The sequence below is a fragment of the Lithobates pipiens genome, unplaced genomic scaffold (genome assembly GCF_037356315.1).
Source record: "Lithobates pipiens isolate NorthernLeopardFrog02 unplaced genomic scaffold, aLitPip1_a1.2 Scaffold_19, whole genome shotgun sequence".
Lineage (NCBI taxonomy): Eukaryota > Metazoa > Chordata > Amphibia > Anura > Ranidae > Lithobates > Lithobates pipiens.
Genome location: NW_027507764.1, coordinates 6,314,693 through 6,338,779, shown reverse-complemented (window position 1 = coordinate 6,338,779; position 24,087 = coordinate 6,314,693). Strand labels below are relative to the sequence as shown.

The window sequence follows — 24,087 nt, the reverse complement described above, 5'->3', positions numbered from 1 at the left end:
TCAGTCTCCCCCTCCCCCCAGTGATCAGACTGTACACTGTAACTTTGTAGTAGGAGGGGGCATTTCCTCAGTCTCTCCTCCCCCAGTGATCAGACTGCACATTGTAACTTTGTAGCAAGTCACAAGGAGAGGGGCTGAGCTGTGTTAGACATTTGTGAATATAGCCAACACAATGCAATCACCTTCTCTGAAGTCATTGGGAGACCCGGCCGCCTCTTGGGGGTTCTTGCAGTGGGCCCCTGATAACATGCCGGAGGGTCTGCCCACCGGCCATTGCATGTCCCTGCTCCTGGTGTACATGATGGGAATATTCCAGGAGGCTTCGGGATGCAGAGACATTATTCTGGGAGTAAATATCCCCTTTAACCAGAGTTCGCTAGACAACCGGACAGGGCTGACACCAAATGCTGAGTTGTCACCCCACTTCAGGAAGGAGTGCATTTCTGGCGGGATCGGCAGCCATTTCTCTGCACCTCCAGATGAAATGTGAATACGCTGCGGAGAGGTGCGGTAGGTGCTTTCCTTATGTTTCCGTGACATTCACTATAAATCAGAACAAATTCTCTCCATTCTATAAATCCTCCAATTATGTTGCTGGGAATCTCACATCCGCTGCTTCTTCTGATGTACCAAGACTGAGCGGGGGAGGGGCAGGGAGTACTTTGGGGACCCATACAAGAATACAGACAAAAAGCGGCTTATGTCTATGGAATGGAAAGCGACGAGTACAATGAGGAGAATAGGGAGCTTAACATCCCACAAAACTGAAAAGGTGAGATAAGCCGGAGAAGAGCCCAACGCCGGGCGCAACCGTCCACCGGCACACACACACCGGGGCAATGCAGAGCGCCAAGATTTCCCGTCACCGGGGCTTTGTATAGGAAGCACTAAAACCCATCGCAGTGTGGATAGTGAATGGGATTATACCTTCCCCTCCCCCTCCAATAAGAGATGAGTTTAAAGATACACGCACAGGACAAGTCTGCACCTCACTGGAAGGACTCCGACCCGGAATGTCATTCCCAGGACTTCCCCATTGGACCTTTAAAATGCATCCTCATAGTACCGCCCCACCCTCCCCCTCCAACACTGCAGGGTTTAAATGCTTGTCGGGCCTTAGTTCACACCGGTGCGACTTGCATTGCGACTTCACCGTTCAAAGACACAAGTGGCACCCCATCTGTGGCAATGGAACAGTTCCAATTGCAGCGAATCGAGTCGCAGAGACTTTGTAGGAAGTATTTCTGTGTGACTTGCATTGACATCTGTTACATGAAGTCACACAGATTTCATCAAGCTGCAGGTGAAGTCGCACTACTTTGAAGATGAGCGAGGGAGTCCTCCTAGACCATAGAGATGAGCAGAGACCATCTTTCTTCCAGTCATCTGTTACCAGCCACCGTAACCACTGGATCGGCTCTCAGGGCTACCAATCATCCAGCTAAGCCTGAGAACCAGTGGGAAGCGGCGGGACCAACCCCTCTCACCATTATTATTGGTAAGCGGGTGGGACCAACCCCTCTCACCATTATTATTGGTCCAACCCCTCTCACCATTATTATTGGTCCAACCCCTCTCACCATTATTATTGGTAAGTGGCGGGACCAACCCCTCTCACCATTATTATTGGTTAGAGAATCGCTGGCTGAAAAAAAAAAAAAAAATACCAGGGGTATGGCACAGGGCTGGGCAGAGGAGGGGCTGCGCGGGGGCCGGCTGGGCAGAGGAGGGGCTGCGCAGGGGCCGGCTGGGCAGAGAAGGGGCTGTGCGGGGGCCGGCTGGGCAGAGAAGGGGCTGTGCGGGGGCTGGCTGGGCAGAGGAGGGGCTGGGGGCCGGGCTGGGCAGAGGAGGGGTTACGCGGGGGCCGCTGGGCAAGAGGAGGGGTTACGCGGGGGGCGGCTGGGCAGAGGAGGGGTTACGCGGGGGCCGGCTGGGCAGAAGAGGGGTTACACGGGGGCCGGCTGGGCAGAGGAGGGGTTACACAGGGGCCGGCTGGGCAGAGGAGGGGTTACACAGGGGCCGGCTGGGCAGAGGAAGGGTTACGCTGGAGCTGGCTGGGCAGAGGAGGGTTACACAGAGGCTGGCTGGGGCAGAGGAGGGGTTACACAGAGGCTGGCTGGGCAGAGGAGGGGTTACACAGAGGCTGGCTGGGCAGAGGAGGGGTTACACAGAGGCTGGCTGGGCAGAGGAGGGGTTACACAGGGGCTGGCTGGGCAGAGGAGGGGTTACACAGGGCTGGCTGGGCAGAGGAGGGGTTACACAGGAGCTGGCTGGCAGAAGAGGGGTTACACAGGGGCTGGCTGGGCAGAGGAGGGGTTACACAGAGGCTGGCTGGGCAGAGGAGGGGTTACACAGGAGCTGGCTGGGCAGAGGAGGGGTTACACAGAGGCTGGCTGGGCAGAGGAGGGGTTACACAGGAGCTGGCTGGGCAGAGGAGGGGTTACACAGAGGCTGGCTGGGCAGAGGAGGGGTTACACAGAGGCTGGCTGGGCAGAGGAGGGGTTACACAGAGGCTGGCTGGGCAGAGGAGGGGTTACACAGGGGCTGGCTTACAATTCATGTTTTCCGGTGTCCCCGTCTCCTGCAGGTGGCAGTATAACTCACTTGTTTCCTAATAGCTGTGTCCCTCTATGGACTATAAAGAAATAAAAAAGTCTGTTTCCGTCCGAGTGGCTTCACAACACAACAATCGATCGGAGAACGGAGTGACTTTGTGTGTGGAAATTGCTATGAGTGTAAATCGCAGGTGGCGACGAGCCTTCACAATCATGGAGAAATAAACAAGAACGGGAAGCTTCCTGCGATAACGGACCTCCACTTACTTGCGTGAGATTCTTCTGTCCGCCGCTGAGCAATGATCTCGACTTATCTGCTATTTTCTGTGGGCGAGAAAAAGAAGATTGCGTCATTTACATTCCCCGCCGTGCGATATCGCTGAGAAATGTCTGCGGGAAAGGCGGCGAGGACGAGGCATTATTCTAATTCAGGCAAAGTGCTAAATGTTTAAAAAGTATCAAATCTATGGAAATGTTCCTGATCTACAGATCTGCGGGGGGAGGGGGGCCCACACACATCACAGCAAAACAGCACAATTTCTATGCAAATTCACATCTTAAATGTTTAGAAACGCGTCGATCCCGTGCGACTTCCACCAGAAAGCAAATACCGAAATGTAGAAATGAAGAAGATTTCTTCAATGGAAGAAACTGAAAGCCGATGTTTAATCTGCTTCTATTTTATATTCCTGATCGCCCCTCCCCCCCCCCCCCCATCATTAACACGCTAATAAAATGTTTACCGCTTTTCATTACACACCTTTAGGCGCCTTTACAATACCGAGACCTGAAAGTCGCACGACTTCGCCAGGTGACAAGAGCGCTGCTTGATTGCAACTTTGAAGCGACTTTCAGGGAATGCTGGGTAATCGTTCTGTTAATGTCACATCCAAATCACATCAATATAGAGGAGGATCCGACTTCCATTGAAGTCTGTGGGCACAAGTCGGATTGAAGTCTGTGGGCACAAGTCGGATTGAAGTCTGTGGGCACAAGTCGGAGTGAAGTCTGTGGGCACAAGTCGGATTGAAGTCTGTGGGCACAAGTCGGATTGAAGTCTGTGGGCACAAGTCGGATTGAAGTCTGTGGGCACAAGTCTGATTGAAGTCTGTGGGCACAAGTCGGATTGAAGTCCTGTGGGCACAAGTCGGATTGAAGTCTGTGGGCACAAGTCGGATTGAAGTCTGTGGGCACAAGTCGGATTGAAGTCTGTGGGCACAAGTCGGATTGAAGTCTGAGGGCACAAGTCGGATTGAAGTCTGTGGGCACAAGTCGGAGGAAGTCTGTGGGCACAAGTCGGATTGAGTCTGTGGGCACAAGTCGGATTGAAGTCTGTGGGCACAAGTCGGATTGAAGTCTGTGGGCACAAGTCGGATTGAAGTCTGTGGGCACAAGTCGGATTGAAGTCTGTGGGCACAAGTCGGATTGAAGTCTGTGGGCACAAGTCGGATTGAAGTCTGTGGGCACAAGTCGGATTGAAGTCTGTGGGCACAAGTCGGATTGAAGTCTGTGGGCACAAGTCGGATTGAAGTCTGTGGGCACAAGTCGGATTGAAGTCTGTGGCACAAGTCGGATTGAAGTCTGTGGGCACAAGTCGGATTGAAGTCTGTGGGCACAAGTCGGATTGAAGTCTGTGGGCACAAGTCGGATTGAAGTCTGTGGGCACAAGTCGGATTGAAGTCTGTGGGCACAGTCGGATTGAAGTCTGTGGGCACAAGTCGGATTGAAGTCTAGTGGGCACAAGTCGGATTGAAGTCTGTGGGCACAAGTCGGATTGAAGTCTGTGGGCACAAGTCGGATTGAAGTCTATGGGCACAAGTCGGATTGAAGTCTGTGGGCACAAGTCGGATTGAAGTCTATGGGCACAAGTCGGATTTGAAGTCTATGGGCACAAGTCGGATTGAAGTCTATGGGCACAAGTCGGATTGAAGTCTATGGGCACAAGTCGGATTGAAGTCTATGGGCACAAGTCGGATTGAAGTCTATGGGCACAAGTCGGATTGAAGTCTATGGGCACAAGTCGGATTGAAGTCTATGGGCACAAGTCGGATTGAAGTCTGTGGGCACAAGTCGGATTGAAGTCTATGGCACAAGTCGGATTGAAGTCTATGGCACAAGTCGGATTGAAGTCTATGGGCACAAGGTCGGATTGAAGTCTATGGGCACAAGTCGGATTGAAGTCTATGGGCACAAGTCGGATTGAAGTCTGTGGGCACAAGTCGGATTGAAGTCTGTGGGCACAAGTCGGATTGAAGTCTATGGGCACAAGTCGGATTGAAGTCTATGGGCACAAGTCGGATTGAAGTCTATGGGCACAAGTCGGATTGAAGTCTATGGGCACAAGTCGTATTGAAGTCTATGGGCACAAGTCGGATTGAAGTCTATGGGCACAAGTCGGATTGAAGTCTATGGGCACAAGTCGGATTGAAGTCTATGGGCACAAGTCGGATTGATGTCTATGGGCACAAGTCGGATTGATGTCTATGGGCACAAGTCGGATTGATGTCTATGGGCACAAGTCGGATTGAAGTCGCCTTGAAGTAGCACAGGAACCTTCTTCTAAAGTTGGAGCGTCTTCATTACTGTTAATTAAGAGACTCATCTCTCATTGACTAACATGGGATTTCACATGTCATGTGAATTGGGGGGGGTCTCACAAGTCGGATCCCAAATCGCATGCAGTGCGAATCAAGCCCTAGGCTCCTCCCTTCACACTTGTGAGACGCCCCAAGTCGCAGGATATGTGGAATTCAATGTATTTCTATGAGAGCCGTTCCCACTGACGCTACAGAAGTCTCTGTGACTTCAGAAAAAGATTCGCTCTCCACTCTGGTCGCACATTTGATGCGACTTTGGTACCAGAGAACGTGAAGTCAGATCAAAGTCGCGCTGGAAATCGTGCGACTTTGGAGAGGCGCTAATGCAAAAGGAGCCTTCGATTCAGCGATGTTATCACCGGGTCTCTGTGCTTCTCTGTACAATGCAGGCAGATCGTGGCTGGTGGGAGGGCCGGCAGCCCAAAACTAAAAACATTGCATATGGCGGCTTACCAATCATTAGATGTGGCGGCTGCATTCGTTTTCATTTTTAGCCTTTTTTTCCTCCCTGTTTTCACCCGGTGGTCAAACCAATAACACACCTCCTGTATTAAGCGCCCCCCTCTGGACTAAGGAGCACAGCTGTGAACAGCAGCATTGTGAGTCAGAGAAGGTGGGGGGGGGAATGTTAGAATGACTTGCAGATTTAGATATACCAACAAATAAAATCTTATTGTAAGCAACCCCCCCCCCCCCCCCCCCAGGGTTTGACTCAACCAGGGCCGGGACAAAGTGTTGCTACTAGGGCAGCAGCTTTGAGCACTGTGGTATTATGTGAGGTTTGGGGGCACCACATGGAGATTTTTGTTTTGGGGGGGATTTGGGGGCAGCGGAGGTAAGAAATTGTCCTAAGAGGGACATTTGGGGAGGTGTGCTAAGAGGGTGTGCTGAGGGTGATTTGGGGCAATTTATTGAGAGGGAGGGAGAGGGGAAGAGGATATGTGCTGGAGGGGAGGTTTGTGGTAAAAAAAAAAAGGCAAAGGTGTGTGTGTGGGGGAAGGGGTGAGTTTTTGCTAGGAGTGGAACTTATTTTCTTTTGGGGGGGGGGGGTTTCTGGGTTGTGCTAACAAAGATTGGTTAGGGGGGAACTTTTTTGGGGGGGGTGTTGTGTTGTGGATGGAGGGTAGGAAGCGGAAATTGTGTTGGGAGGAGGGGGGTCTGAAGTGAGAGGATTTGCGCTCAGAGTGGAAATTTGAGGGTAGAGGATTTGTGGGGGGGGGGTTATTTTTTGGGGGGTGGATTCAGATAATTTTTTTGGGGGTAGGGATTGTGCTGGGGGCATATGTGTACTGAGAGGATTTGTGCTGGGAGGGGGGGGGGGAATTTATGCTTAGGGGGTAAATCATGCAGATTAATGGTAGAGTTTTTTTTTGGGGGGGGGAGGGATTTTGCTGACACGCAATGCTCATACATCGTGTGGTTGGGGGGGTGGGCAAAGTTTGGCATGCTCCCCCCAGTGCTCTAGATGACCCGGTCCCGGCACTGGTCTCATCCTTGTAAACTGATACATTCTGCAGGGCAGCTTGTTCTGTTGAAAAACAACAGACTTGCTGGCAGGATCACCAGATGAATAGAAAGTAAAAACTAAAAAAAGAAAACAAATGCAGCCGTCACACCTAAGAATTGGAGAAGCTGCAATATAATAAAGGTTTCCCTCTGGGTGTATTACGGCGTTAGTTTGGTGTTACAATGTAACGCTATCAGATCCATTTGGACATCGCCGTCTCCGGTTATAACCCACCAATCAGTAGGCCGGCAGTCCTTACCTTCTGCGCGGTGCCATAGTGCTGGATGGAATCGGAGAGCTGACTCTTTATTCTGTCCAGCTGGAGGCGCTCTTGCTGCAAGAATAGAAAGCGAAGCGTTAATAGGATAAAATGACAAATTTCTGCCCCTCCCCTCCGAAGAGACATTTATCCAACCACAGGTTGCTAATGTAGAAATGTGACTAGAAGTGACCACAGGGGGCGGTATCTGTGCAAAGAGAGGACTGAGACTCCACCAGGACCACTTCCCTCCCTGCACCGCTTTCCTTCACTCCCTCCCCTCCCCGCACCCAAACCGCTCCGCTCCCCGCACCCAAACCGCTCCCCTCCCTGCATCCGCTCCCCTCCCCGCACCCAAACCGTTCCCTCCCCGCACCCAAACCGTTCCCTCCCCGCACCCAAACCGTTCCCCCTCCCGCACCCAAACCGCTCCCCTCCCCGCACCCAAACTGTTCCGCTCCCCGCACCCAAACCGCTCCCCCTCCCCGCACCCAAACCGCTCCCTCCCCGCACCCAAACCGTTCCGCTCCCCGCACCCAAACCGCTCCCCTCCCCGCACCCAAACCGCTCCGCTCCCCGCACCCAAACCGCTCCCCTCCCTGCTTCCCTCCCCTCCCCGCACCCAAACCGTTCCCCTCCCCGCACCCAAACCGTTCCCCCTCCCTGCACCCAAACCGCTCCCCTCCCCGCACCCAAACTGTTCCGCTCCCCGCACCCAAACCGCTCCCCCTCCCCGCACCCAAACCGCTCCCCTCCCCGCACCCAAACCGTTCCGCTCCCCGCACCCAAACCGCTCCCCTCCCCGCACCCAAACCGTTCCCCCTCCCCGCACCCAAACTGTTCCGCTCCCCGCACCCAAACCGTTCCCCCTCCCCGCACCCAAACCGCTCCCCTCCCCGCACCCAAACCGTTCCGCTCCCCGCACCCAAACCGTTCCCCTCCCCTCATCCGCTCCCCTCCCCAAAACCACTCCCCTCCTCTCCCCGCACCCAAACCGATCCCCTCCTCTCCCCGCACCCAAACTGCTCCTCTCCCCACACCCAAACCGCTCCCCTCCTCTCCCTGCACCCAAACCGCTCCCCTCCTCTCCCTGCACCCAAACCGCTCCCCTCCCCGCACCCAAACCGCTCCCCTCCCCGCACCCAAACCGCTCCCCTCCTCTCCCCGCACCCAAACCGCTCCCCTCCTCTTCCTGCACCCAAACCGCTCCCCTCCCCTCCCCGCACCCAAACCGTTCCCCTCCCCTCATCCGCTCCCCTCCCCAAAACCACTCCCCTCCTCTCCCCGCACCCAAACCGCTCCCCTCCTCTCCCTGCACCCAAACCGCTCCCCTCCTCTCCCCGCACCCAAACCGCTCCCCTCCTCTCCCTGCACCCAAACCGCTCCCTCCTCTCCCCGCACCCAAACCGCTCCCCTCCTCTCCCTGCACCCAAACCGCTCCCCTCCTCTCCCCGCACCCAAACCGCTCCCCTCCTCTTCCTGCACCCAAACCGCTCCCCTCCTCTCCCCGCACCCAAACCGCTCCCCTCCTCTCCCCGCACCCAAACCGCTCCCCTCCTCTCCCCGCACCCAAACCGCTCCCCTCCTCTCCCCGCACCCAAACCGCTCCCCTCCTCTCCCCGCACCCAAACCGCTCCCCTCCTCTCCCCGCACCCAAACCGCTCCCCTCCTCTCCCCGCACCCAAACCGCTCCCCTCCTCTCCCCGCACCCAAACTGCTCCCCTCCCCTCCTCTCCCTGCAACCAAACTGCTCCCCTCCTCCCCGCACCCAAACAGCTTTAACAGTTTTAAGTAATTTTCTATAAGGATTTTAACTTATAAGAAGCAAATGTCAGAAAAAGGAGTCAGCAAGTGGTTAAAGCGGAACCCTCAGTCATTTTTTCATCTTCCCATCTATTAAATCTTCTGCCCTTCTTGTTGTTTTATCTTTGGATAGTAAAACATTTTATTTATTTTTTTGCCAGTAAATACCTGTTAAAGCCCACTTCCTGCTTCTTGTCTGGTCATTAGCCTAGGCTTAGACATCATAGATCTCTCTGGAGAGAGTTTGCCAGGAAGGGAGGGAGGGGTGAGTCATAAGAAGGGCAATGAGAGCTGCAGAGCTGGAAGTGTGCCTCTGTGTAAATCCAGGGAGTGAACAGGCAGCAGCTTCAGCTGCCCACAGCTAAAATGGCTGCAGCCAGACTCAGTGGAGGGAGATTTCTGCAGCCCATTTGGCGAGTACAGAATCCCAGTATATATAAAAAAAAATATGCAAAGTGGTTGGAGGGAAGCTTCAGAATGGCAACAATGTTTTTATTACAAATGATGTGAGCAGGCTGCAGTTCCTCTTTAAGTGGGGGTAGTTTAGTTAGGCTGTTGAGAGCCGGGCAGGGGCGTGTATTATCCCAAACACCAGGGGACAGCGGCGGTGCAATTGATGATCAATCTTACAATAAAATTGGATATAAAAGATTGATGGATAAGGACACACTGAGCAATAAAAGCTATTCGGTAATTATAAACAAAACCCAATAAAATACGGGAGCCAAGACATGAATATTTATAAGCAGTCTGGCCGGGCTTGGAAGCACATGGCCAGATAATCGGCCTGAACGCAGCTTCACCTTTATTTCCCAGCATTCCCCATTTCTTACCCGAGAAGATCCCCTCACAATCTCTGACAGCTGGCGGATCGATTTAGTACTGGAAGTTATAGTGTTGTTGGTCTCCTGCTGCGTGAAGTGCCTGAAATGATAGAAAATAAAAAAAATAAAAACAACATCAATTAATTTGTTTAGAGAAATAATAATGTGCTGCGCGGTGCGAGTCGCATCGTCTTCACTGTCCCCATCCCATTTATATCACTCATCGAAAACAGTGGGGGGGTGGGGTTATTTATCGGGGAACTAAGAGAATTACGTTTTTTTTGCATTTGGACGTCAAAATAAAAATGAAGCTCTGAGGTGCATTGTGGGACACGAGGGGGGTGGTGAAGCTTGGTGGGGCCCTTCTTGTGTGCGGTGTCTAGAAAATGCACCAGTCCAACCCACTGCTTAAAGCGGAGGTCCACCCTAAAGTGGACCTTCCGCTCATCGGAACCCTCCCCCCCTCCGGTGCCACAATCGGCACCTTTCAGGGGGGAGGGGGATGCAGTTACCTGGATAATCCAGGTAACTGCACCCACTTCCGGGATAGCTCTCTGCGGAAAGGGGCGTAACTTACGCCCCTTTCCGCAAGTGCCCGCCCCTTCCCGCAAGTGCCCCGCTGCCTGCTGGGAAACACACAGATCCCAGAGGCAGCGGGGAGCGTCCTTATTGCGCAGCGCAATTCGCGCATGCGCAGTAGGGAACCGGGAAATGAAGCCGAAAGGCTCCACTTCCTGATTCCCATACCCAAGATGGCGGCGGCAGGACCCGACAGACGACCTAGCGATCGGCTTCGGGTGCCGACATCGCGGGCGCGCTGGACAGGTAAGTGTCACTATTTTAAAAGTCAGCAGCTGCAGTATTTGTAGCTTTTAAAAAAAAAAAAACGCGGAGTCCCGGTGGACTCCAGCTTTAACCCTTTCATGTTGCTTACAAGTTAAAATTCCTATTTTTATTTACTCAGAATCACTAAACATAGATATATATACACACACACACACATTATAATATATATATATATATATTATATTTTAGCAGAGACTCTAGGGAATAAAATGGTGATCGTTGTAATATTTTATGTCACGCCGTATTTGCGCAGCGGTCTTTTTAAACACTTTTTTTGGGGGGGGGGGGTTACGAATTTAAGAAAAACGAAACTGTAAACTTAGCCAACTTTTTATTGTATAATGTGAAAAATGTTACAGTGAGTAAATAGATACCCAACATGTAACACTTTGAAATTGCGCACGCTCATGGAATGGCGACAAACGATATCTAAAAATCTCTATAGGCGACGCGTTAAAAAAAAATTTAACGGTTACCAGGTTAGAGTTACAGAGGAGGTCTTTTGCTAGAATTATTTCTCTCACTCAGACAATCGCGGCGATACCTCACACGCGTGATTTGAACACCGTTCACATTTGCGGGCGTGACTTACCGATGAGTTTTCTTTCCCACGCAAGTACGTGGGGGACAGGGGAGCTTTAAATTTATTTACATTGTACCTTTAAAAATAAAAAATCTGATCTGATGCCGTCACAAGGAACGTCCTCTTCATGGAGGGATCGGGGGGGGGGGGGGGGGGGGGTCTTTCTTCAAACCCCTCCTTGGCACTTAAAAGTATTCAGAGCCCCTAAATTGGTAATTCTGAATACGGTCATATTTTTTAAACCGGTGCCATTGGTAGCCGAGTAAACCGGACGAGACGTTGTGACACCACCGGGATTTTACATGGAATCCGGCTTTGTTCGGGTCTCAGCCTAGCCGGTGGACTCGCCGACTGGTGTCTCCCGGTGGGATGGGAGGTGAAATGGAAGTCCCAGGAAGAGTGGAGGGGGAGGGGAAGGAAAGCTTTACGAGCGCTGCATGTAGTTGATGCAGATGCTTGACCACTTGCCGACCGGCACACGCCGATGTATGTTGGCAGAATGGCAGGGACAGGCAAACGGGCGTACAGATACGTCCCTTTAAAATTTGCCGCCATGCCATCGCGTGCCCGCCGGTCGGGACCTCCGTGAGTCAGATCGCGGGTCCTGTGGACTTTATCGCCATGGGGATACCCGTGATCGTCTCACGGGGAGGAAGAACAGGGAGATGCTAAAGTAAACAAGCATCTCTCCGTTCTGCCTAGTGACACTGATCATAGCTCACTGTGATCGGCGGAGAGATCAGTGACATGTCACACAAAGCCACGCCACCCCCCCCCCCCCCCCACAGTTAGAAACACTCCCCAGGGCTCACTTAACCCCTACACCACCACCCCCTGGTTAACCCCTTCACTGCCAGTGTCATTTACACAGGAATCACTGCATTTGTATAGCACTGATTGCTGTATAAATGACAATGGTCCCACAAATGTGTCAAAAATGTCCAATGTGTCCGCCACAATGTCGCAGTCACAATAAAAATCGCTGATCACCGCCATTACTAGGAAAAAAAATATTAATAAAAATACTATAAAACTATCCCCTATTTTGTAAACCTATAACTTTTGTGCAAACCAATCAATAATCGCGTATTGCAATTTTTTTTACCAAAAAATATGTATTAGAATACGTATCGGCCTAAACTGAGGGAAAAAAAAGGGGGGTATTGTAGCAAAATGTAAAAAAAAAAAATGTGTTTTTTCAAAATTGGCGCTTTTTTTTGTTTAACCACTTCCAGACCGGACCATTTTGCTTGCTTAAGACTGGACCACTTTCTGCGATTCAGCACTGCGTCGCTTTAACTGACGATTGCGCGGTCGTGCAACGTTGCTCCCAAACAAAATTGACGTCCTTTTTTCCCCACAAATAGAGCTTTCTTTTGGTGGTATTTGATCACCTCTGCGGTTTTTTATTTTTTGCGCTATAAACAAAAATAGAGCGACAATTTTGAAAAAAAAAAAAACACATTATTTTTAACTTTTTGTTATAATAAATATCCCCCAAAAATATATATAAATTTTTTTTTCCCCTCAGTTTAGGCCGATACGTATTCTTCTACATATTTTTGGTAAAAAAAGAAAAGAAAAATCGCAATAAGCGTATATTGATTGGTTTGCGCAAAAGTTATAGTGTTTACAAAATAGGGGATAGTTTTATGGCATTTTTATTAATATATATATTTTTTTTTTTACTAGAAATGGCGGCGATCATCGATTTTTTTATTGCGACTGCGACATTATGGCGGACACATCGGACATTTTTGACACATTTTTGGGACCATTGTCATTTATACAGCAATCAGTGCTATACAAATGCACTGATTCCTGTGTAAATGACACTGGCAGTGAAGGGGTTAACCAGTGGGTGGCAGTGTAGGGGTTAAGGTGTTGTTACTAACTGTGGGGGGCTGGGCTTTGTTTTAGTGAACACTGATCTCTGCTCCAATCACATGAAGCAGAGATCAGCATCACTTGTTGCTAGGCAGAACGGGGAGATGCTGTTTACAATGGCATCTCCTCGTTCAGCCGCCCCGTGAGACGATCTCGGGTATGCCCGCAGCGATCGAGTCCGCGGGACCCGCGACCGGACTCATGGGGGTCCTGGCCGGCGGCTGCGCGCTCGCATTGGCAGGGCGGCATTTAAAACTGGACGTACCTGTACGCCAGTATGCCTGCCCGTGCCATTCTGTCGACGTACATCGGCGTGCGCCGGTTGGGAAGTGCTTAAAGTGCAAAAAATAAAAACTGCAGGGGTGATCAAATACCACCAAAAGAAAGCTCTATTAGTGGGGGGGGGGAAGAAGTCAATTTTGTTTGGGAGCCAAGGCGCACGACCACGCAATTTTCAGTTAAAGTATTGCAAAATTGCAAAAACGCGCTGGTCTTTGGCCTGCAAAATGGTCCGGGGCTTAAGTGGTTAAAAAACAGGACTTGACGAATCAGTTAAGTACATGAGTTCCAATGAATGCCAGACTTGTGGGACGTAACGTGACCATGGAGGAAAGATGAGAAGAAATCACCTTCCTTGTATTGGATTAGGTTGGAGACAATTGGTTGGCCTTTTCCACTGAAAAGGGTATTGGGAAATCGGGAAAGAGGGGGAGCATTGATGGTAAGATAAGGCACCCCCAGATGATGCAAGATCAGCAGAAACGTGGATGCTCAAATAGATCACCCTCCACCCAAAGTTCAGCCATAGAGTCCTGTCATAGATCAAGTCCAACGTTACCGGAGGGAGAGGAGAGGAGAGACGCAAACCCTCTCCCTCTCCGCACAGTCACTGGGGTTGTTTGCCCTCCTCTCTCCCTCTCTCTGCACAGTCACTGGGGTTGTTTGCCCTCCTCTCTCTCTCCTCACAGTCGCTGGGGTTGTTTGCCCTCCTCTCTCTCTCCTCACAGTCGCTGGAGTTGTTTGCCCTCCTCTCTCTCTCCTCACAGTTGCTGGGGTTGTTTGCCCTCCTCTCTCTCCTCACAGTCACTGGGGTTGTTTGCCCTCCTCTCTGTCCTCACAGTCACTGGGGTTGTTTGCCCTCCTCTCTCTCTATCCGCACAGTCACTGGGGTTGTTTGCCTCCTCTCTCTCTCTCCTCACAGTCACTGGGGTTGTTTGCCTCCTCTCTCTCTCTCCTCACAGTCACTGGGGTTGTTTGCCCTCCTCTCTCTCTCTCCGCACAGTCACTGGGGTTGTTTGCCCTCCTCTCTCTCTCTCCGCACAGTCACTGGGGTTGTTTGCCTCCTCTCTCTCTCTCCTCACAGTCACTGGGGTTGTTTGCCCTCCTCTCTCTCTCTCCGCACAGTCACTGGGATTGTTTGCCCTCCTCTCTCTCTCTCCGCACAGTCACTGGGGTTGTTTGCCCTCCTCTCTCCCTCTCCGCAGTCACTGGGGTTGTTTGCCCTCCTCTCTCTCCGCACAGTCACTGGGGTTGTTTGCCCTCCTCTCTCTCTCTCCGCACAGTCACTGGGGTTGTTTGCCCTCCTCTCTCTCTGTCCGCACAGTCACTGGGGTTGTTTGCCCTCCTCTCTCTCTCTGCACAGTCACTGGGGTTGTTTGCCTCCTCTCTCTCTTTCCTCACAGTCACTGGGGTTGTTTGCCCTCTCTCTCTCCTCACAGTCGCTGGGGTTGTTTGCCCTCCTCTCTCTCTCTCCGCACAGTCACTGGGGTTGTTTGCCCTCCTCTCTCTCTCTGCAGTCACTGGGGTTGTTTGCCCTCCTCTCTCTCCTCACAGTCACTGGGGTTGTTTGCCCTCCTCTCTCTCTCCGCACAGTCACTGGGGTTGTTTGCCCTCCTTTCTCTCTCCGCACAGTCACTGGGGTTGTTTGCCCTCCTCTCTCTCTCCGCACAGTCACTGGGGTTGTTTGCCTCCTCTCTCTCTTTCCTCACAGTCACTGGGATTGTTTGCCCTCCTTTCTCTCTCTCCGCACAGTCACTGTGGTTGTTTGCCCTCCTCTCTCTCCTCACAGTCACTGGGGTTGTTTGCCCTCCTCTCTCTCCGCACAGTCACTGGGATTGTTTGCCCTCCTCTCTCTCCGCACAGTCACTGGGGTTGTTTGCCCTCCTCTCTCTCCTCACAGTCACTGGGGTTGTTTGCCCTCCTCTCTCTCCTCACAGTCACTGGGGTTGTTTGCCCTCCTCTCTCTCTCTCCGCACAGTCACTGTGGTTGTTTGCCCTCCTCTCTCTCCTCACAGTCACTGGGGTTGTTTGCCCTCCTCTCTCTCCTCACAGTCACTGGGGTTGTTTGCCCTCCTCTCTCTCTCTCCTCACAGTCACTGGGGTTGTTTGCCCTCCTCTCTCTCCGCACAGTCACTGGGGTTGTTTGCATTCCTCTGGATCAGCAATCGGTAGAGGATCTTCATATATATGGAGATTTACTATTGTGGTCGTTCTGTCATAAGCAGATGACGTTAAAACGCGATAAAACACAATCATGTAATACTGGAGAGCCAAGTAGGATCCCCAAAACGCAGCTTAAGACGTGCTTCATCAGAGAAAGCTGATTAAAAAGAAATAAGGATAACATTTCCCCATCGTTCGGCAAACTTCCTCTTTTAATAAAACAGGAGGCGAAAGACGTTTCATTATTGTAATTATTAGCACACCCCGGGTGACTTCCCTCGCAGGCTACACCAGTTAATTATAGAGGAGTGTGGCGAGGAGACGCTTGGGGCCTCTTCGGTGGTGTTAAAGAGGGTGGACGGCCAACAATGACTTATGTAGTGACATTAATCTCCGCACAGTCAATATTTACAGGGCTTTCGGCCTCGCCGGGCCAGCATGGGAATGTGTAAAAGCCTCCATGTGGAACAGCACTGCGGGGCGCTCAGCGAGGGTTCACGAAGGCGTACGGTAAATACACGACGGAGCGGCTGCAGGACACGGCTTTCCTTTCTTTACACCACTGCATCAACTCAAGGGCATTATCAGATGCTGATTACTACAATATAGATCAAGTTCAATAGATTAAATTCTAACCCCAACCTTCTGGGGAAGGAATATATACGTAGAATCGTAGTGAGCTAATGGATACAGACATACATGTACGTATTTCTTTTAGTGGAAGCAAACGCTAAAAGTGAAGAGTTGCTGTGTTATAGGGAACATCTAGAAATCTGTGCACAAGCAGAACCTTGAAAAAATAAATACTTTAGTCTTGAAATCCTCCTCCAGCATTGCAGTTCCTGGTCTATGATTGAGCCTATGCACCCGGTTCAGCATCCATATAGACATAATTTCTGCAGTGTGAGATCAGCTAAGGCACTGCTGCCTCTGACCCATCGTCTCACCTGATATAGAGTGAGATTTGGAGATGTCAGTACTGTGCTGATCACTATTCTCCTTGCTGGAGAGAAAGCTGTACCTGAGGACCTGCACTGCAAGGATCTACCTGCTTCCTAGTTTGGTAATCTTAGGATATTTGGTGATGTCAGTAATGTGCTGATCACTATTCTCCTTGCTGGAGAGGAAGCTGTACCTGAGGATCTGCACCGTGAGGATTTATCTGCTTCCTAGCTATGTAATCTCAGGGGATTTGGTGATGTCAGTACTGTGCTCATCACTGTTCTCCTTGCTGGAGAGGAAGTTCAACCAGAGGACATGCACTGCAAGGATCTCCCTGCTTCCCAGCTTGGTAATGTAAGGATGATTTGATGTCAGTGCTGTGCCGATCACCATTCTCCTTGCTGGAGAGAAAGCTGTACATGAGGACCTCAACTGCATGGATCTCCCGGCTTCCTAGTTTGGCAATCTCAGGAGATTTGGTGATGTCACTATTGTGCTGATCATGGTTCACCTTGCTGGAGAGGAAGCTGTACCTGAGAACTTGCACTGAAAGAATCTCCCTGCTTCACCATTCTGTGGATCTCTGCTTACCTTCAAGGCCAAATGATACCTTTTGGTTAAAAAAAAAAAAAAAACAGGCATGGGTAGCTGGACATTTGGGCCCAGATTCAAAGGGGGATTCCAAGCAAAAAATAAAAAATAAACAAAGCTTGTTAACGGGGGCAAGGACCTTATCCCCACATCCCTGGGGTCTACTAGGGAAGGGATAACTTATTGGAATCTATGTCCCATTTAAAAATACAAGGGCCTCTAGAGAGACAGCCCTCCCCCTCTAGCTGAACGAGTACCTGTTACCCATTCACAAAAAATGTAAATGGAAGAGAAACAAACAATGGCAAAGACTTTAAGCAAATAAGTAAAAAGGACTCTCACCACGAATGACAGCTTACCAGTTGGTAGCTGAATGTCCAATAAGACAGCCAGTGATGCTGATGTCATTGACCAAGGACAGTCATGACAGTATCTGGTCAATGATGTCACCCGGGATACCCAATGGCTTGGTTGATGCTTATCCCTACAGATTACCAAAGACCTCAGCCTTCGACAGACTCGCACTGCAAATTACATCTTGTCAGAAGGCTGCTGAACATCAACAAGCCAGCATCATTGACCAAGAATGTTCAGGACCATAACTGTTTAACGATGTCACCTGAGATGGCCAGTGGCTTGGTTATTAGCTGCAACAACTCAGCAAGCGGGCCAGGAAGTCATTCAGTTAGTGCAGGTAGTGATACCACCACAAAAAGACTAAAAGAAGGTTTGGGTGGCTGAACAGGCTGGGTCTGGCCATGTAGTATGCAAGTTCGGCAAATGCTGAACAACTATCGTTCAGGTTGAACTCAACCCAAAGCTTACCACTTCATTTTAAGAACGTAAGGGGTGCCTCCTCCACTAGCCACCATTATAAAGGGGGTAACCATACTTACTGCTGACCACCAATCAATGTACAGGGGACGTCTCTTCCACTAGCCACCAATATAATGGGGTAAATACTTCTACTGATCACCAATGTAAGGGGGCACCTCTTTGATTAAACACTATTATATAGGGGGGGGGGGCAACTACTTCTACTGACCACCAATGTATAGGGGTGCCTCTTTCACTAGCCACTATTATAAGGAGGTAACTTCCTCTACTGACCCGCAATGTAAGGGGGCACTGCTTCCACTAGCCATCATTATAAAGGAGGTAACTACTTCTACTGACCACCAATGTATAGGGGTGCCTCTTTCACTAGCCACTATTATAAGGAGGTAACTTCCTCTACTGACCAGCAATGTAAGGGGCACTGCTTCCACTAGCCATTATAAAGGAGGTAACTACTTCTACTGATCTATGCAAAGAGGCGCCTCATTCAATAGCCACCATTAGATCAGGGGGCAACTACTTCTACTGACCAGCAATGTATAGGAGATGCCTCTTCTATTAGCTACCATTACAAGGAGGCAACTACTTCTACTGACCACCAATGTATAGGGGGGCTCCTCTTTCACTACCCAACATTATAAGGGGTAACTACTTCTACTGAGCAGCAATGTAAGGGGGTGCCTCTTGCACTAGCCATCATTATATAAAGTAACTATTTCCACTTACCACCAATGTACAGGGGGCACCTCTTGCAGTAGCCACCATTATAAAGGGAGTAACTACTTCTACCGACCACCAATGTACACCGATTTCCAGTGTAAAAGGGACACTTTTTACTGATGTTAGGGAGCACTTGTCCGCTGACCTCCAGTGTAGGCAAAGCACTATGCAACCCCCAATGGAAAAAGGGAAATTCTTCACAGACCAACAATGCATAGGCAACCTAACGTTGTTGTGTTTACCCGTAGGTCTGTCCTGGGTGATTCATACCTTATTTACTATATTATCACATCTACAATTAATTGAACATGCTTATATGAAATATTAGCAAGGGTTCCTCCGAGACTGATAAATTATTTTCTACGGTTCCTCCATGGTCCAAGGTTGAGAGCGGCTGCTGTAATATGACAGCAATGGGCAGTTATGTTTGTACTTTATGTCCAACACAACGATCGTACACACAGAGTGAAATCCGGAACAGTCTACATGTTGGACGTGTTTTGAGAAAATATAGAAAAGCCGACGCAGATAGACTCAAAGCAACAGACCGAATAACTGGAGCGCAAGTCAGACAAGCTGGACATGAAGATAAAGAGGTCTCCTAAGGGATGACAACATGGCTTCCTACCAGCTTCCTGTCAGTCCAATTCGGCAAACCAGAGAGAGGCCGGTGTAAGATCATGCTGTATATGGTAATAACAGACATCCGCAGCTGTTATAAGGGAGAGGGACTCCCACTAGACAAAAGATTAATGAAAGCGCAATAAGATGTACAGAAAAAAAAATTAAATTATCTAAGATGATATGCTGATGTTTATTCCCAGAAACAGAAGTGCCCTTCTATAAGAAGATAACGGGGCCCGGTGTTTGAAAACTATAAACTCCTTATTCCAGGCAGCTTAGACCAATTCTGGTCACATCCCCTCCAGGTAGATACACCGCAAGGGGAGAGGCATTTACAATGCCCCGCTAGGTGGGAAGGTCCGCCTTCACTAACATCGTTTTAGGGGAATAGGAATAAAGTACAGGTTCAGCATTTGGAGAGAATTAGGGCTGAAACAACTAATCGATTCATCGTCAACTAATCGATTCATCGTCAACTACCGTATATACTCGAGTATAGGCCGACCCGAATATAAGCCGAGGCCCCCAATTTACCACAAAAAAACTGGGAAACTTATTGACTCGTGTATAAGCCGAGGGTGAGACATCCCTGTGTCCCTTCCATCCCTGTGTCCATCCCTGTGTCAAATTCCTGTGTCCCGTCCGTCCCTGTGTCCCGTCCGTCCCTGTGTCCCGTCCGTCCCTGTGTCCCGTCCGTCCCTGTGTCCATTCCTGTGTCCCGTCCATCCCTGTGTCCATTCCTGTGTCCTGTCCGTCCCTGTGTCCATCCCTGTGTCCATTCCTGTGTCCATTCCATCCCTGTGTTCATCCCTGTGTCCCGTCCGTCCCTGTGTCCCGTCCGTCCCTGTGTCCCGTCCGTCCCTGTGTCCCGTCCGTCGCTGCCTACCTGTGCCAATCTGGGAAAAAAACTGGGAAACTTATTGACTCGTGTATAAGCCGAGGGTGAGACATCCCTGTGTCCCGTCCATCCCTGTGTCCGTCCCTGTGTCCCGTCCGTCCCTGTGTCCCGTCCGTCCCTGTGTCCCGTCCGTCCCTGTGTCCCGTCCGTCCCTGCCTACCTGTGACAATCTGGGAAAAAAACTGGGAAACTTATTGACTCGTGTATAAGCCGAGGGGGAGACATCCCTGTGTCCCGTCCGTCCCTGTGTCCCGTCCGTCCCTGTGTCCCGTCCGTCCCTGTGTCCCGTCCGTCCCTGTGTCCTGTCCATCCCTGCCTACCTGTGCCAATATGCAGCCTCTGTGTGCCATGCTCTCCTTGTCTGACAGACGGCGGCCATTCCTCTGTTCAAAAGCCACGCCTCTCTGTCTGTGATAGGCGGAACACTCAATTTCCCAGCAGTCAGTGTTCCGCCTATCACGGACATCCTCTCATCCTTGTCCGTAGTATGAGGATGAGCGGATGTCCGTGATAGGCGGAACACTGACTGCTGGGAAATTGAGTGTTCCGCCTATCACAGACAGGGAGGCGCGGCTTTTGAATAGTAGAATGGCCGCCGTCTGTCTGCTCGATACGCTGATCGGACAGGCAGACAGCGATGACTCGAGTATAAGCCGAGGGGGGCACTTTCAGCCTCAAAAAAGAGGCTGAAAATCTCGGCTTATACTCGAGTATATACGGTAATCAATTATGAAATTAATCAATTACTATTTTCATAATCGATTAATCGGCCAGCAACAAAATGGGGTTAAAGTTAATGAGTCTGATGATATTTACCAAATTGACCCTCTAAGCCCCTTGTACACGCGGTCGGAGATTCCGACGGAATGTGTCCTATCGGACCGTTTTGTCGGATATTCCGACTGTGTGTGGTCTGCATCGGACTGTTTTTACCGGCAAGTTGGAAAACTTTTCCAACTTGCTGGTAAAATTTTCCGACAAAACGCTCCGATCGGACACACTCCGATCATGTGTAGCCTACTCCGACGGACAAAGTGCCACGCATGCTCAGATCAAATTCCTAGACCAAAGCTATTGGCTACTAGCCTGAACGTAGTCCCCGTCGTAACGAAATAACGTCATCACGTTATGTACAAATCGGATTTTCCCGACAACTTAGTCCGACCGTGTGTATGCAACATCACTTCCGGGACCTCTTCCGGAATTAATCCGTCGGAATTACTCCATCGGATTTGGTTGTCGGAATCTCAGACCGTGTGTACAAGGGCTTAGACAAGCAAGTGGATCCTGAGAAAGAAAATCACAAGTGAAACACGTTGATCCACTACGATCTGTAGAGTGCTTATTATAAAAACTGACTGGCTGATGCTAATGGATATGGTTTTTAAAGGGTAAGATCATATTTAAAGAAAAATCCTGGAGGTGAACTTACACAGGACCCCCTTCCCCCTGGTCCTGCTGACCCGGACCACAGCAACCTCCCGTTCTGAGCACCGGTATATCAGAAGTCCGGGGCTTAGAAACGCCCTCAGCTGAATGTCCAAACCATACCCCGTCAGGAGAGGGTGAGGAGGGGGCCCTACATAAGTTCACCTTACAGATTTTTCTTTAAAGGTGAACTTGCCCTTTAAAAACCATATCCATCAACATCAGTCAGTTTTATAATAAGCACTCTACAGATTGTAGTGGATCAACGTGTTTCGCTTGCGAGTTGCTTTCTCAGGAGCCACTTGCTTGTCTAAGTCTTGGGATATGGCAACTAACAAATATGGTAAATGCATCACGTAATTTTAATCATAAAATAACCCCAAGGTGAACTTACCCTTTAAGTTTTGTCAACTTATGTACTAATACATTTCTAAATATTTCTCCTTTATTAGCACTAAATGGTCGGCTGGAGAGTTATCTTTATACACAGTTGATGCATTATGGGATTGGTGCCTGTAGGATCTTCTATTGAGGTCTTCCACTCCCTAAATGATGGTCTTGGCATGAACGTTCCCTTGTCCTATGTACAAGGTCTCTTGTATCTTCTTCAATAAATGTCTCTATTTTCCATATTACATGGCTGGATTCTGAGCAGAGCTCCTATCTAAACCCAAGAATATAAAATTCATTTATTGCAGCTTGCCAGTCCTCAATTGTGGTGGCTGCATTCATTCCCCCCCCCCCCATTTTCACCTGATGATCCTGCCAGAAATACGGTTCCTGCCCTGGGGGGGGGGCAACCCTCACTCACTGCACTGTATCTACAGAGAGCAGAACATGAATAAAACTAAATCCAGAGCTGATCTTCAAGAACGCATTCATTATTTGCAACTTGCAAACTCAAAGTGTTTGCAAAAAAAAAAAACACACACACAAGTTCTGCTTTAAATTTACAAAGTGAAGGTCAAGAGGGAGAGCTAATGTCTAATGTCAATGCAACTCTCACACTGCTGGCACAGAGATCATTCCATCACAGACGTCACAGCAAATGACAAGAAAAGAATGAAAATCTCAGGTGCCGTAAATCCCAGGAATGAAGGAATTATACGGAGGACGTGCCGTGTGTGTTATTATAAAGGGTCCAGCCACGGGGATGAATGATGATTGCACAGAAGTGACATAAAACATCACATTACCGCTAATCTACAACCGCAAAGGTCACCGGCTTATTGATTGCATGAAGTGTGACGGCAGAAGAGGTCTATTGTCCACAGTCTAAGGATATTATATCATTCTTCAACAGCCGCCGTAATCAACCAGAGTTCCTCCAGAAGTTGTTGGGGGTTCCGTGAGCTGAGGCTGACCGACCTCCGGTGGCTCCTGGACAGTTCTGGGGTCAACCCAAAACACCAATGTAAGGAACATTCTTCTCACTGATCACCAATGTAAGGAACATTCTTCTCACTGATCACCAATGTAAGGAACATTCTTCTCACTGATCACCAATGTAAGGATCATTCTTCTCACTGATCACCAATGTAAGGAACATTCTTCTCACTGATCACCAATGTAAGGAACATTCTTCTCACTGATCACCAATGTAAGGAACATTCTTCTCACTGATCACCAATGTAAGGAACATTCTTCTCACTGATCACCAATGTAAGGAACATTCTTCTCACTGATCACCAATGTAAGGAACATTCTTCCCACTGATCACCAATGTAAGGAACATTCTTCTCACTGATCACCAATGTAAGGAACATTCTTCCCACTGATCACCAATGTAAGGAACATTTTTCTCACTGATCACCAATGTAAGGAACATTCTTCTCACCGATCACCAATGTAAGGAACATTCTTCTCACTGATCACCAATGTAAGGAACATTCTTCCCACTGATCACCAATGTAAGGAACATTCTTCTCACTGATCACCAATGTAAGGAACATTCTTCTCACTGATTACCAATGTAAGGAACATTCTTCTCACTGATCACCAATGTAAGGATCATTCTTCTCACTGATCACCAATGTAAGGAACATTCTTCTCACTGATCACCAATGTAAGGAACATTCTTCTCACTGATCACCAATGTAAGGGACATTCTTCCCACTGATCACCAATGTAAGGAACATTCTTCTCACTGATCACCAATGTAAGGAACATTCTTCTCACTGATCACCAATGTAAGGAACATTCTTCCCACTGATCACCAATGTAAGGAACATTTTTCTCACTGATCACCAATGTAAGGAACATTCTTCTCACTGATCACCAATGTAAGGAACATTCTTCTCACTGATCACCAATGTAAGGAACATTCTTCTCACTGGTCACCAATGTAAGGAACATTCTTCCCACTGATCACCAATGTAAGGAACATTCTTCCCACTGGTCACCAATGTAAGGAACATTCTTCTCACTGATCACCAATGTAAGGAACATTCTTCTCACTGATCACCAATGTAAGGAACATTCTTCTCACTGATCACCAATGTAAGGAACATTCTTCCCACTGATCATCAATGTAAGGAACATTCTTCTCACTGATCACCAATGTAAGGAACATTCTTCCCACTGATCACCAATGTAAGGAACATTCTTCCCACTGATCATCAATGTAAGGAACATTCTTCTCACTGATCACCAATGTAAGGAACATTCTTCTCACTGATCATCAATGTAAGGAACATTCTTCCCACTGATCACCAATGTAAGGAACATTCTTCCCACTGATCACC

The 24,087-nt window shown here is 49.5% G+C and overlaps 1 protein-coding gene across 3 annotated transcripts in view; it reads right to left on the bottom strand.

Moving 5' to 3' along the window:
- Nucleotides 1–24,087, bottom strand: part of TSNARE1 (t-SNARE domain containing 1) — a 511,756-nt gene that overhangs the window by 260,928 nt on the left and 226,741 nt on the right. For all 3 annotated transcript variants that reach the window (XR_013277476.1, XM_077490486.1, XM_077490487.1), the window contains 3 exons: nt 9,555–9,645; nt 6,919–6,993; nt 2,823–2,879 (listed from right to left, as the gene is read on the bottom strand). Coding sequence is in view for 2 of the 3 variants with exons in the window: in XM_077490486.1 (XP_077346612.1) it covers nt 2,823–2,879; nt 6,919–6,993; nt 9,555–9,645 (223 nt within the window). In the remaining variant the exon portion in view is untranslated. The remainder of the gene's footprint in view (nt 1–2,822; nt 2,880–6,918; nt 6,994–9,554; nt 9,646–24,087) is intronic.